Consider the following 11,204-nt stretch of genomic DNA (forward strand, 5'->3'; position numbering starts at 1 on the left):
ATAGGCGCAGTATTATCTGCGTCTGCATGCATGCATGATCTCCATCTGACTGCATGCCCGCCCGCATACAGCAGCAGTGGAAGAACGTGCCAGGAAATCATAACATACCTGACTTGATCTGACTTGTCTACCCTTGATTCGGAACTTATAAGTACTCCCAGGACCACAGCCCTAAGTACCGCGCAGATTCGGCCAAATCCTGTCCTGTCCTGTTTGGATGCTCGGTTTGCCCTCTGGTATCGAACGAGTCTTACAACACTAAATCTATTCATTTCAACGGCCATTCTTCCCCAGAAAGGCCCTGCCTCACCGAAGCGAAAATGCCACCCTCCTCAAAATCCTACTTCCCCAATACATTCACAGAATGCCTCTTCGTGCTGTCCACAACATTCGCCTTCTCCGTCTCGACAATCTTCTCCGGTCTAACAACAGTAATGACCTCCCTAATCGCCTCCTCACTGCACATGCCAAACGCCCAAATCGTCTGGATAACATCTGCGTCCCTATTGACAAGTGGTGCATTCGTCTTACCACTAGGCACACTTTCCGACACCGTCGGAAGAAAAAATCTCGCGCTTACCGCAATGATACTTACAACACTAGCTGTATTCGCAGCGGGATGGGCAATCGACGGCACAATGCTTATTATATTTACGGCGCTCATGGGCCTTTTCTCTGCTGCGGGGGTGACGCCAGCCGTTGGACAGTTTGGAGCTGTGTATAGACAATTGGGGAAGAGGCGGAATAGGGCTTTTGCTTGCTTTAGTGCGGGGAATCCGTTGGGGTTTGTGGTTGGGACGTTTGTTGCGGGTGTTGTTCTTCAAATCACGGGGATGAGAGGCAGGGATGGAAGGGAAGGCGGGAATGGGTGGAGGGTATGCTTTTGGGTTTTTGCTGTGCTTTGTGCGGCGTTTGCGGGCTTGGTTGCTTGGAGTGTTCCTAGTGATGAGAGGGTTCGGGGTGGTGGTGGTGATGGGGATGAGAGTGGGAGTGGGAGTGGGAGTTCTGATGGTAGTGAGAGTGATGCAGCTAGCGGAAGGCTTTCTGCGTGGGAGGTGTTGAAGAGGTTTGATCTGCTGGGTGCGCTGCTGGTTACGGGTGGTGTGTCTGCTGTTTCGGCGGGTTTAACGTATGCCCTACTTTCCTTTTCCTTCCTTCAGCTACCTCTGGAGATGGTGAGTATACTAACAAGATATGTCCACAACAGACTCACCGGAACAGCCCCCCAAGGCTGGGCAACTCCCTACGTTATAGTCCTACTCGTGCTAGGCGTGTTCCTTATTGGTGCATTCATCTTCTGGCAGTCAATATACAAGTTCCCGCTTATGCCGCTATATATCTGGAAAGATCGGAATTTCTCGCTTGTACGTCTCCTCTCTCCAATCACAACCCCACATCCCTTCGCAACCGCCAAACTAATACTTGATGATAGGTAATAATCCTCCTCGCAACCGGCAACGCAGCATTCACAGCCTCCTCCTTCTGGCTGTGCCTATACCTCCAACGGATCCAGAACCTCTCCGCCCTCTGGATAGCAATCTATCTCCTACCCCAAAACATAAACGGGCTGATCGTGAACTTTGTATGCAGTCTTATCCTGCATCGAGTCTCGCATAGGCTTCTTATGGGGATCGGAGCTGTGTCGTACCTGGCTAGCTTTTTGCTGTTGGCGCTTATGCAGCCGATAAGGTATTACTACTGGGCGTTTATTTTCCCATCTCTCGTGCTGGCGGTTGTTGGGGCGGATTTGCAGTTTAATGTTGCTAATGTATGTACCTCTTCCTTCCCGATCTTTGTTTACCTTAGGGTTCGATGCTGATATATGTGGCGGCGCAGAGCTACGTAATGTCCTCCCTCCCCCGATCCCAACAGTCCCTCGCCGGCGGAATCCTAAGCGCAGTGAATAAGCTTCTCTCGAATATAGCGCTGAGTATCTCGACTGCTGTGTTTGATGCAGGGCAGAAGAGGGTTCGTGCGGGGAGTGCGGATGATGTGCATGGGTTTGGTGGGTATAGGGCTGCGTTTTGGATGCTTGTTGGGATTGCAGGGGTGAATTTGGTGCTTGTGCCTTGGGTTAGGATTGAAAAGGGGGTTCTGGAGGATGAGGAGCCGTTGAGGGGGGGGAGGGTTAGTGATGTTGATGTTGAGAGTGGTGTTGAGAGGGACGGTGGTGAGAATAGTGAAAGTGAAAAGGGTGAGAGGCAGAGGGGAGAGGGGACAGATGTTGCGACGGGGACTGAGACTGAGACTGAGAAGGGAGTACAGAAGAAGGAGGTATAAGGCTCAATGTTGGGGTTGATACTATATTTATGCCTGATACATCAGGCGTCGAATAGTTGCCCTAGATTCTAGGCAACAATGAATTCGGAGATAATGGACTGCGATAAGGAATTTAATTGTCATTCAGTGGACCCCTGGAAGGCAACTTGATCCTTCCATCTTCTTCAATTATTTCCAGATCATAGACTAGTATTTCACCTGTGACTGCATCTGCATTGCAGTCCGCAGACTCCTCGGATCAGGTGACGCAAGGCAGGCAGCCCAAAGACTCGACCGGAACAGCCAACAGCGTAAGCTGACTTTCACCTCAACCATCCCACCTCTGCCTTCCTCCATCCTTAAGTCCACTCCGTTTCCGTGCTCCCGACCCGACGACATGTAGCAGGCATTCTCCGCACTACATACGGAGTCAGTCAATCACAAGCAAAATGCCGCTCTCGCTATCCGTGCCCAGCTTCCGCTCCTCCAGCTCTAGCACTCCTCCCCCGCTCCGCTCGCGCACCAGCAGCTCCAGCTACTCCGCCACCCTCAGCGAAGCACTCCGCAACAACCCCTTTGGCGGGTCATCCAGCTCCCGATCTCGAACGTCCCTACCGAAAGATAATACCCTTGAAGAGCAGAACCGCGAACAGGAAGAACTCAACACCGCGCTCGAAACACTCGTCTTGATCTTCCCCGACGTGAAGATCGAAGTCTTTCGTGAATTACTGGTCCGGTTTGACGGGAATAGTCGGTTGCATGTTTGCGTTGAGCAGTTACTCCGGCATAAAGAGAAGTGGGTTGCTGGGCGGTGGAATGTCCCGGCTGGGGCGGCGGGGAGTGAAGATGCGGCTGCCCCTGCCGCGCCGCTGGCTTTGATTCCCGCTGATGAGCGGTTCCGGACAGAGGATTATAAGAGTGCTGTGAGGGGGATACTGGTTAAGGAGTTCAGTGGGCTGAGTCGAAGTACGGTGGATGCGGTGCTGGCGGAGGAGAACTTTTGTTATCTCCGGGCGAGGCCGATACTGCTAGATCTTTCAAGGAAGACGTGGCGCGCGACGATTAACAGCATTCTCCCATTCAGACGGAGAAAGGAGAAGGACGAGAGTCATCCGTTGATATCCCATCACCGGTTATCGGATGGGGAAGTGCTGCCGCGGTTGAAGGAGACGGGGTGTGAGGAGTTGGATCGGGAGTTGTACGAGGCGTTGCTGGCCCCAATGTTGAGAATACGACAGGATGAGAGGGATCAAGTGGACTTGCAGCTTGCTGAGGAGTTGAATGAGCAGGAGGCTGAGGCTGCTAGTGCGTTGTACGAATGCGAGTGCTGTTTCACGGACGTCACGTTTGAGCAGGTCTCAACGTGCTCTGATGGGATGCACTTTATTTGCTTCAACTGCATTCGGCATACTGTGCATCAGGCGCTCTTTGGCCAGGGCTGGTCTACATCTGTTGATCTCGAAAGGTCGACGCTGAAGTGTCTGGCTCCTTCGACTAGCGAGCCGTGTTCAGGGATCCTCAGTGCACAACTCGTCAAACGCGCTATTCTTCTCGACAAAGCCGGTCAAGAGACGTACGCCAAATTTGAATCACGACTTTCCTCTGACGCCCTCATGCGATCTCAATTCAAGCTCATCCGCTGCCCATTCTGCTCCTACGCCGAGGTCGATCCCGTCTACCACCCTCCAACAACCGGCGTCAACTGGCGCTTCCGCCGGGAAGGCCTTATTCCTACCATTGTCATGACGATTATATTCTTGGACGCGATACCCTTCCTTCTTTTATTCATGGCCATGTTGTATTTAATCGACCCTACCGCTCTCCGAACGATCTTCAGCAACGCCTTACTGAACATCTGTCTCAAACTCCGCATGAAGAAATTCACCTGCGCGAACCTCAACTGCCGCCGGACCAGCTGCATCATATGCGAGAAACCCTGGCGCGATCCGCACGTCTGCCATGAACCTCTCCTCCTTGATCTCCGCGCCACCGTCGAGGCCGCCCGTACCGCCGCGGTGAAACGCACCTGTCCCCGCTGCGGTCTCTCCTTCGTCAAGTCATCCGGCTGTAATAAGTTAACATGTACCTGCGGCTACTCAATGTGCTACATCTGCCGCAAGGGTCTCGGACCACCACTACGGGGTCAACGCCGCCACCAGCCCCGCCGACAAGAGAACGTCGGCCCAGCCCCGGGCAACGCAGAACCAGAACCCGAACCCGAAGAAGAGGAAGAAGCCAATGAGGGATACCGCCACTTCTGCGAACACTTCCGCGTCACCCCCGGAACACGCTGCACAGCATGCAACAAGTGCGAGCTATACCAAGACGAAGACGAAGAAGCCGTTGCGCGGCGCGCAGGGGAAAAGGCAGAGCGTGAGTGGCGCGTAAGGCATCAGATCACTGCTGGTGCCGGGGCTGGGGCTGGTGACAGTAACGCTCCAGGCCGGGGCGCTGCGATTCCTGCCTTCAACGTTAATCGGGACCTCTCTTCCGGCGGGCGGAATAAGACGAGTCACTCGGGCCTCTTTACCAGACAGCGCGGTAGGAATATCTGGTTCGGGCTAGGCGAGATGTGGCGCTCTGGACAGTGGAAGGCTGAGGGGCAAGTTTTCGTTGATTGGGTGGTTGAAAGGGTTATTGTTGTTGGGAAGCTTTAGAGTTCTGACTCTTTCTGCTGTCTGTATTGGTTTTTGTTTTGAGGATAAGGCATAGCCGAGCCGATTGGATGTTAAAATGCACTGCGGTTTGATTCAGGTTGATTTGGGTTTGGGATGGCATGAATGGATATGGATTGGAGTTTTTGGCGTCTGGGTTTGAATGAGTTTACTGCGCATCAGCAAAATGCCTACTTACCCAGCTCATGAGGTTACGAAATTATGGTTTTCATCCTTTGTTGTGGTCAATACAATATGCATATTGGTAATTTCCATCGTTCAGATATCTGCAGCTATACTTCCCTTACTGTGCCTAAATCCCATCATGGTTCTTTACTTTTTATGAACAGAGCAAAGCGGTACGTAGCTAGTCGGAATTTGGCAATCAAGAGCGGATGTGTATTGCGTCTTGTTCAATGCTTTAGCCGACGAGTAGGTTCGACACCGTATTACTAGTAACATGCTCGCAGCAGAAACATATATTTGGGTTAACCCGGCATCACGAGATGATGCCACGGCACCTAGAAGCAGCGCAGGGAATAGAGCGAGCACCGGGATCGCACCTCAGGCAGGACGTTCGGTCACCATGATCCCAGGGACTGTGTAAACTAGATTGCAAAGCAAACTTGGCGAGTTAGAGGGTGCGGCAAAACACCACCCAATTCACAGTCACATCCGGTCGGAAAACACCAGCCCACACAAAACACAACCATTGCTCCATTATGGCGAAACCGAGACCGTTTTATCATCAAATGGTTCCATAACTCAGTTGGTTAGAGTGTGGTGCTAATAACGCCAAAGTCCAGGGTTCGACCCCCTGTGGGACCACATCTTTTTGCACTTCTTTGGATCCCTATTTTCTTTTTAATATGCACCTGGGGCGAAGAAGCACGGCCGTTTCTAGCCTTTTTATATCTGCTGCATCTACTTGCAAGGACATAGCTTAGACCTTATAGGAATTGCTGGATAGGATCAGGAAGGAGTCCTCATGGGAAACGCGCGAGAGAGAGATGTGTCTTTGCGGATGGGTCACAAAGTGAGAGCCACCAACAATGTTACTGACAATTGAGAAGTCCGAGCAGTGGTCGCCGTTTACTCTCAGTCTTCTCGTCCCTGTTCTACCCATCCATTGTTGTGACTTGTATAGCGTCAGGACCATGTCTCGGCGGATGAGATTCTTCGAAGCCCATGCAGTTCATGAAGAAATCCCATCGACTCCAATTGACCGCAGGAACGGCGCGCCAGGTGCCTGGCCGATCACCCCCTGGGTATAAGCACGGGATATCTAGATCCTCTAATACTACGTAGGTAGAGACGGAAATGCTTTGCTAGGTAAGCTCGTATCGCCGCCGGCAACTCTAGGTAGGGCTGGATTAGAGTTGCGCAGCCGAGATCAAGCCTCACAGGGATAGAATACCTCATAAACTTCTACGCTCCAATCCCTGGCGTTGATACACTTGGATCTGGCGCACAAGGTATCGGTTATCTCGCCTTGAGAGGTATATTGAGCAATTCAATGTCCTCCGACCTAGGCCCTGATTTCGCAGTAGGTGTCTGCAAAGGACGCCTCCCCCGTTATAGGCATGCACTTCCCCCGAACAATGATATGTAGTTCACCCACCAGTTGAGATCTACTCGTTCTAATCCACATTAAAGCCTGTGTAGCCTCGGCATAAAAAAATCAAGGAAGAAAAAAGATGTGGTCCCACAGGGGGTCGAACCCTGGACTTTGGCGTTATTAGCACCACACTCTAACCAACTGAGTTATGGAACCATTTGATGAAAGAACGCTAATATTTTGACATTATAAGTCACAACTATGAACGAGTAACTCGATTGACTTCAAATAGGGCCTGACGGCACTGGCACAGTACTTGCGACTCCAAGCTGAAGAACCAGAGAAGGGTTTAAGAGTAGTAAAGACCGCGGGAAAAACTTGTCTCTTAATATCACAAGGCTCGTAAAGCAGGGTTCGCAGATATATAGCTTTTGAAAGTGATCCAGGCATTGGAGAACCTCAACGGGCAGCCGATGATCCTCAGCTGTTTACGACAGAGTGCTACGCCTTTTTTTCTCGGCTACGGGGTCGGTTAAGGTCTCTACAGCGCGTGAGACCAAATTCGAGACAATGCGAGATTGCTAAAGCTAAATTGTCCCAGGAACCACTGCTGGTAGAGACATAACAAGAGCAATTAAGAGAAAGCGGAGAAACAACAAAACACGGTCAGCTTTGGCGGCGAACCTGGAGCCAAAACAGTAAATTCAAATAAAGCAACCAGCAGTTAGCGATTGCGCATATGAGATCAACTGCAATTTACATGTTGAAGGACTACTTCGGACCATATATCTCTTGAAGCCCTAACAAACAAGTTATCCTGCTTCTCAGTATGCCAGAAGACAGGACTAAGCTTTGACTTTTCAATACGCTTACCATGCTTGTCATCAACCTATATCGCTGGGGAATAAGAGGACTCACAATACTTGACCATAGATACCCAATCCAAGACATACCTCCCGAAAGCCCGCGATTGCCGAACATGCCGGAGTATGCGCCAATGCTCAAAAAGGTCCCAAGGGATGTCACTTTCCTGAAGAAGAAGCATATTTTCAGTTGGTGGCCCTGCTATTACGCTTGTCATGTAACTCTGAATATTTTCGGCTTTCTCATCATCGCTCGGCGGCTGTTACATAACGAAGATCTCAAATGCCTTATCATCACATCAATAGCCGCAGCATATGGTGAAAACCTTAGCTTCCCTCCATCCAATGGACTGCCCTACACGTTCAACGAGACTTTTCGGGTCTCTTTCCACTCCATTAGCGAGACGCCCTGTTATGATACGAACAGGATCACATGTCGACGGCGTCGTGGAAGATGCCATTATCACGAGGGCTGCGGAGATGAAAACGAGCAGACTACCATCGCTTCCTCTTTGGGTAAAGACCATTCTAGACGCGACTTTATAAGTTTGTGCCAGGAGGATTTCCTTTCTTAATGCGGCTTTATCAGGCTGACCTTATCATCTGCTCTGTTATATACTTTCAGAATGCCAAAGGCCTTTACAAACCTGATACTTGAGTTCTAGTTCCGGTAACATCACAACGAGCGCGAGCAACAAAACAAAAACCACAAGCCCCTGTCTCACCACGTGGCTACTCACGGAAAGAAACTTCAAACTGGGCTGGGACCAATTCCCAGACACGAGCGCTCGAGAGCATCCAGTTTGCTCGGAACTAACCATCCAGATGCCCCGAGCTGAAACCCACAGTCTGATTCATCTACGAGGTGGCTAGATTCCCTTTGGGATTACGCATCGTGATCCCCTGTACGGTCTTTGATGCTTTGAAGCTGACCGTGGTGGTGTTTGCACTTCCAAATAATTCAGCTCAGTTGTTACACACTTAACTCCGAAAGCAAGAATCTACCTCCCATCGTGGCTGCCGACCCAAAGCGCTGAAACCCAGAGCGCTGGCAGCGTTCTTGAATCGCAGACGTAAAGTCACCTACCTATACTGACTAGGAGCAGTTGAGTTCTGTGCTAGGATTAGAGGTCAAAGCTTAGAGGATCTGACATGACGTGGCGCTTGCGTCTGTGTAGCCGGAAGCAGGGCAGGGGGGAGAAATTAGGGCTGGGGCCCCGCCTCCGCGTATGTCGAGCTTGGCGCGTTGCCGTCTACCTAGTCTTTAGCCAACGATTATGTTCGTCCACCCACCCTTAATAATCAAAGAAATGCAGTCCAATTCATAGTGACATGATCCAAGCTAATGCTTCGAACCAAATCAATGCGAGGGGCTGGGGCCTCTCTGCAAAACGATCCCGCCAAACGCGTGCGCCCGCTTGTTCCAGCACACTGGATATCTGCAGCCGATCTCCTGCTTATAATTGGCTTCCTGTGCAGGGGTATGCTCTAAAAGACGTCAGCGACAGTTGTTCTTGGCTGCTGTTGATGGTCATGATGATCCCTGTTAGATTCCAGGGGTGGCCGTATCTTAGCAAGCGATCAGCCACAACGATTACTTTGGCGGAGTTTGGCTGGGACGTAGTCTGCGGTGACGGTGAATTACTAGATACGGTAAAGCGTACCTATTCGGGAATGGTGTACACCTGCCGCTTGGCATCGCGGTGCGTGGTCTATATAGCTTCCTCATTTCCCCTCAAGACTGCGGTCCTCTCGGTCGCGATTTCAACCCCCATTCTCCTTGTTTTTCTGGCATGGATTTGGTAAGGCATTTTTGCTACTGGACCAGTCATCCCAAATGCTATACTTCGCCACCCTCTTTTACCCACCAGGTGACTTGATTTTAAGAGGTTGGATTGGAGATTTGTGAGAGCTAATTTTCTAAGGTCATTGAAGTGGTTAGTTATTCTGGATACTTGACTAATTTATAGGTCTTTCTATAGTACTTACACTGCTTGTTTATATATCCTTTTGTCAGATAAGGTCAGGTTCTGTTAGAACGCCAGGACCAACGTGTTAGAACGGCTGAACAAACGGCAGCCAATCAATCAGACGCCTCGCCGGTGTGATACGACGGCGCTAGGAGGAACGTTGTTCCGACCCGAGCGTGCCCATCGTCCTCAGGACAGGACGACGAGGGGATGTATATAAGGACGCTCATTACCTGCCTGTATTTACTTTCTGCCTCTCGTGCCTCATGTTTAGTTTACAGTAACATAGTCAGATCGCTAGAACTACCACCAAATACCGGCTTTTGCAAGCTCCCATCACCCATTCCATGATCCTCAAGAATCACCAACGTAGTTGTCACCATACTCCAAAGCAGTAGTGTCAACACCTAACGTAATATACCCAATCATACCATTTTTGACATCCTTCCCGTCAACAGCAATAACGTTGATAACAGGGCTGAAGCCACCAGTAGTGTCATATGGGAAAACCGAGTCCTCCGCGTTTGTGGTCCGGTTGATCTGGGTATGCGAAGCATACGGTTCCAGCGCTATGATCCTTTCCTCCAGCGCCTCGTCAAAATACAGCTGGCCGGTGCTGACCTTATTACCCGTGACGATGGTGCCGTTCTCGCGCAGGGTCCAGTCGGTATGCACCTGAACGTGGATGTGGATGGCACGTTGGATGTAGAAGCCTGAAAACAGTAGTTAGAATTTATTAACATGTGATCGACTAGGAAGGCGTACCAGGGAAAATAGTCTTCATCTCCATAACACCGTTTTTATCCGTCGGCCACATTCCGCGCAGGAAGGTGGTGTCGTCGGTGTGCAAATCCGTGACACCGATTTCGTAGTCTTCCTCAGGGATACCGAGTCCCTCAAGGAGCTCCAGGAATGGAGTGTTGGGTGAGAGTTTGGTGAAGCTAGAGTACGAGCCTGTCGCATTGCAATGCCACATGTCCAGCAGGACGTTTTCCAGCGGCTCGCAGGTGGCCATGTCGAGAACGCCAATGTCTAGCCAGAGAGGAACACCAACCTGGTCCTCCGTCATATCCTGACGCAGGGTCTGCGAGGGAGGGTATACGTAGGGGCCCTGCGTAACCTCCGGGGTGAGGACGCAGGTATCGTTCTGGATTCTCTCGAAGTAGGGGGCCTCGGTGTGGATGGACCAGGTAGTGTTGTGGCCGTGCCAGCGTCGGTCGACGTTGCGCTTGAAGCGGCGCTCGTGGAACTGGCTGACTTTGTCGCGGCACTGCAGGCCCAAGGTTGCTCGGCGGCTGAGATCGCTGCGGCTTATGTGGTGCCCGCCTGGGTGAGCGACTACTAAAGCGCCGAGGGCCAAGGCAGAAAGAATGGTAGGAAGATGCATTGTGACTGCTCGAGGAATTTGAGATTATGAACGAGCTTGGAGGAAATAAAATGCCACCAGGAATTATCTACGAATTTATAGACCTTTTAACAGCTTCAGGAACAGTACGATATGTACGATAGCAAAGATACTGTGGGGAAAAAAGCGAGTGGTTCCTGCGCTAGGAATATCCGGAATGAGAGAAGCTCATCAGAGCCGTCCAATGACGTATTTGATTCTGGAATGTGGAGTTAGACTCGGGTTTGTAAATTCCGGCTCCTCTCACAATCCAGAGTGGACCTGTCACCACGATTTCCACGACAAGATTGTGGGGAGAAGAAGTTGTCGTTCCACACATTGTAGACGACACTTTCAAGGAATCAACGTGGTTACATTTCAGTTATTTTCCTGCATGTTCTAAGTAGTACATATTGTAAGTAGTTGACATTGAGAGAGCGAATTAAACCCCTTACAGGTTCGATCACGGCGTGCATATGGCCTTATGGCCAAGTTTCTACCTGCCAAAACATAAAC

At 50.8% G+C, this 11,204-nt stretch overlaps 3 protein-coding genes and 2 non-coding genes across 5 annotated transcripts; 3 read left to right on the forward strand and 2 right to left on the reverse strand.

Annotated features, from left to right (window-relative positions):
* Positions 1-320: 320 nt before the first annotated feature.
* BDV14DRAFT_205500 (major facilitator superfamily-domain-containing protein) lies at positions 321-2,280 on the forward strand (the record flags this gene model as incomplete). The annotated part of the gene is made up of 4 exons (XM_073774746.1): positions 321-1,129; positions 1,208-1,364; positions 1,433-1,768; positions 1,837-2,280. The coding sequence occupies 4 exons, from the start codon at positions 321-323 to the stop codon at positions 2,278-2,280; spliced, it is 1,746 nt and encodes a 581-aa protein (XP_073622557.1).
* A 173-nt stretch (positions 2,281-2,453) lies between these two features.
* BDV14DRAFT_184330 (E3 ubiquitin-protein ligase) lies at positions 2,454-5,350 on the forward strand. The gene has a single exon (XM_073770492.1). The coding sequence runs from the start codon at positions 2,709-2,711 to the stop codon at positions 4,914-4,916; it is 2,208 nt and encodes a 735-aa protein (XP_073622558.1). The 5' UTR covers positions 2,454-2,708; the 3' UTR covers positions 4,917-5,350.
* A 317-nt stretch (positions 5,351-5,667) lies between these two features.
* BDV14DRAFT_t136 lies at positions 5,668-5,741 on the forward strand. The gene has a single exon. It is a non-coding gene; the product is annotated as a tRNA-Ile (tRNA).
* An 872-nt stretch (positions 5,742-6,613) lies between these two features.
* On the reverse strand, positions 6,614-6,687 carry BDV14DRAFT_t137. The gene has a single exon. It is a non-coding gene; the product is annotated as a tRNA-Ile (tRNA).
* A 2,796-nt stretch (positions 6,688-9,483) lies between these two features.
* On the reverse strand, positions 9,484-10,743 carry BDV14DRAFT_160533 (intradiol ring-cleavage dioxygenase). Its single transcript, XM_073766751.1, has 2 exons — positions 10,070-10,743; positions 9,484-10,017 (listed from the first exon to the last, which is right to left on the reverse strand). Exons 1-2 carry the CDS (start codon positions 10,689-10,691, stop codon positions 9,659-9,661), a joined length of 981 nt encoding a protein of 326 aa, XP_073622559.1. The 5' UTR covers positions 10,692-10,743; the 3' UTR covers positions 9,484-9,658.
* Positions 10,744-11,204: the final 461 nt, after the last annotated feature.

The sequence above is a fragment of the Aspergillus stella-maris genome (genome assembly GCF_047715825.1).
Source record: "Aspergillus stella-maris strain CBS 113639 unplaced genomic scaffold BDV14scaffold_98, whole genome shotgun sequence".
Lineage (NCBI taxonomy): Eukaryota > Fungi > Ascomycota > Eurotiomycetes > Eurotiales > Aspergillaceae > Aspergillus > Aspergillus stella-maris.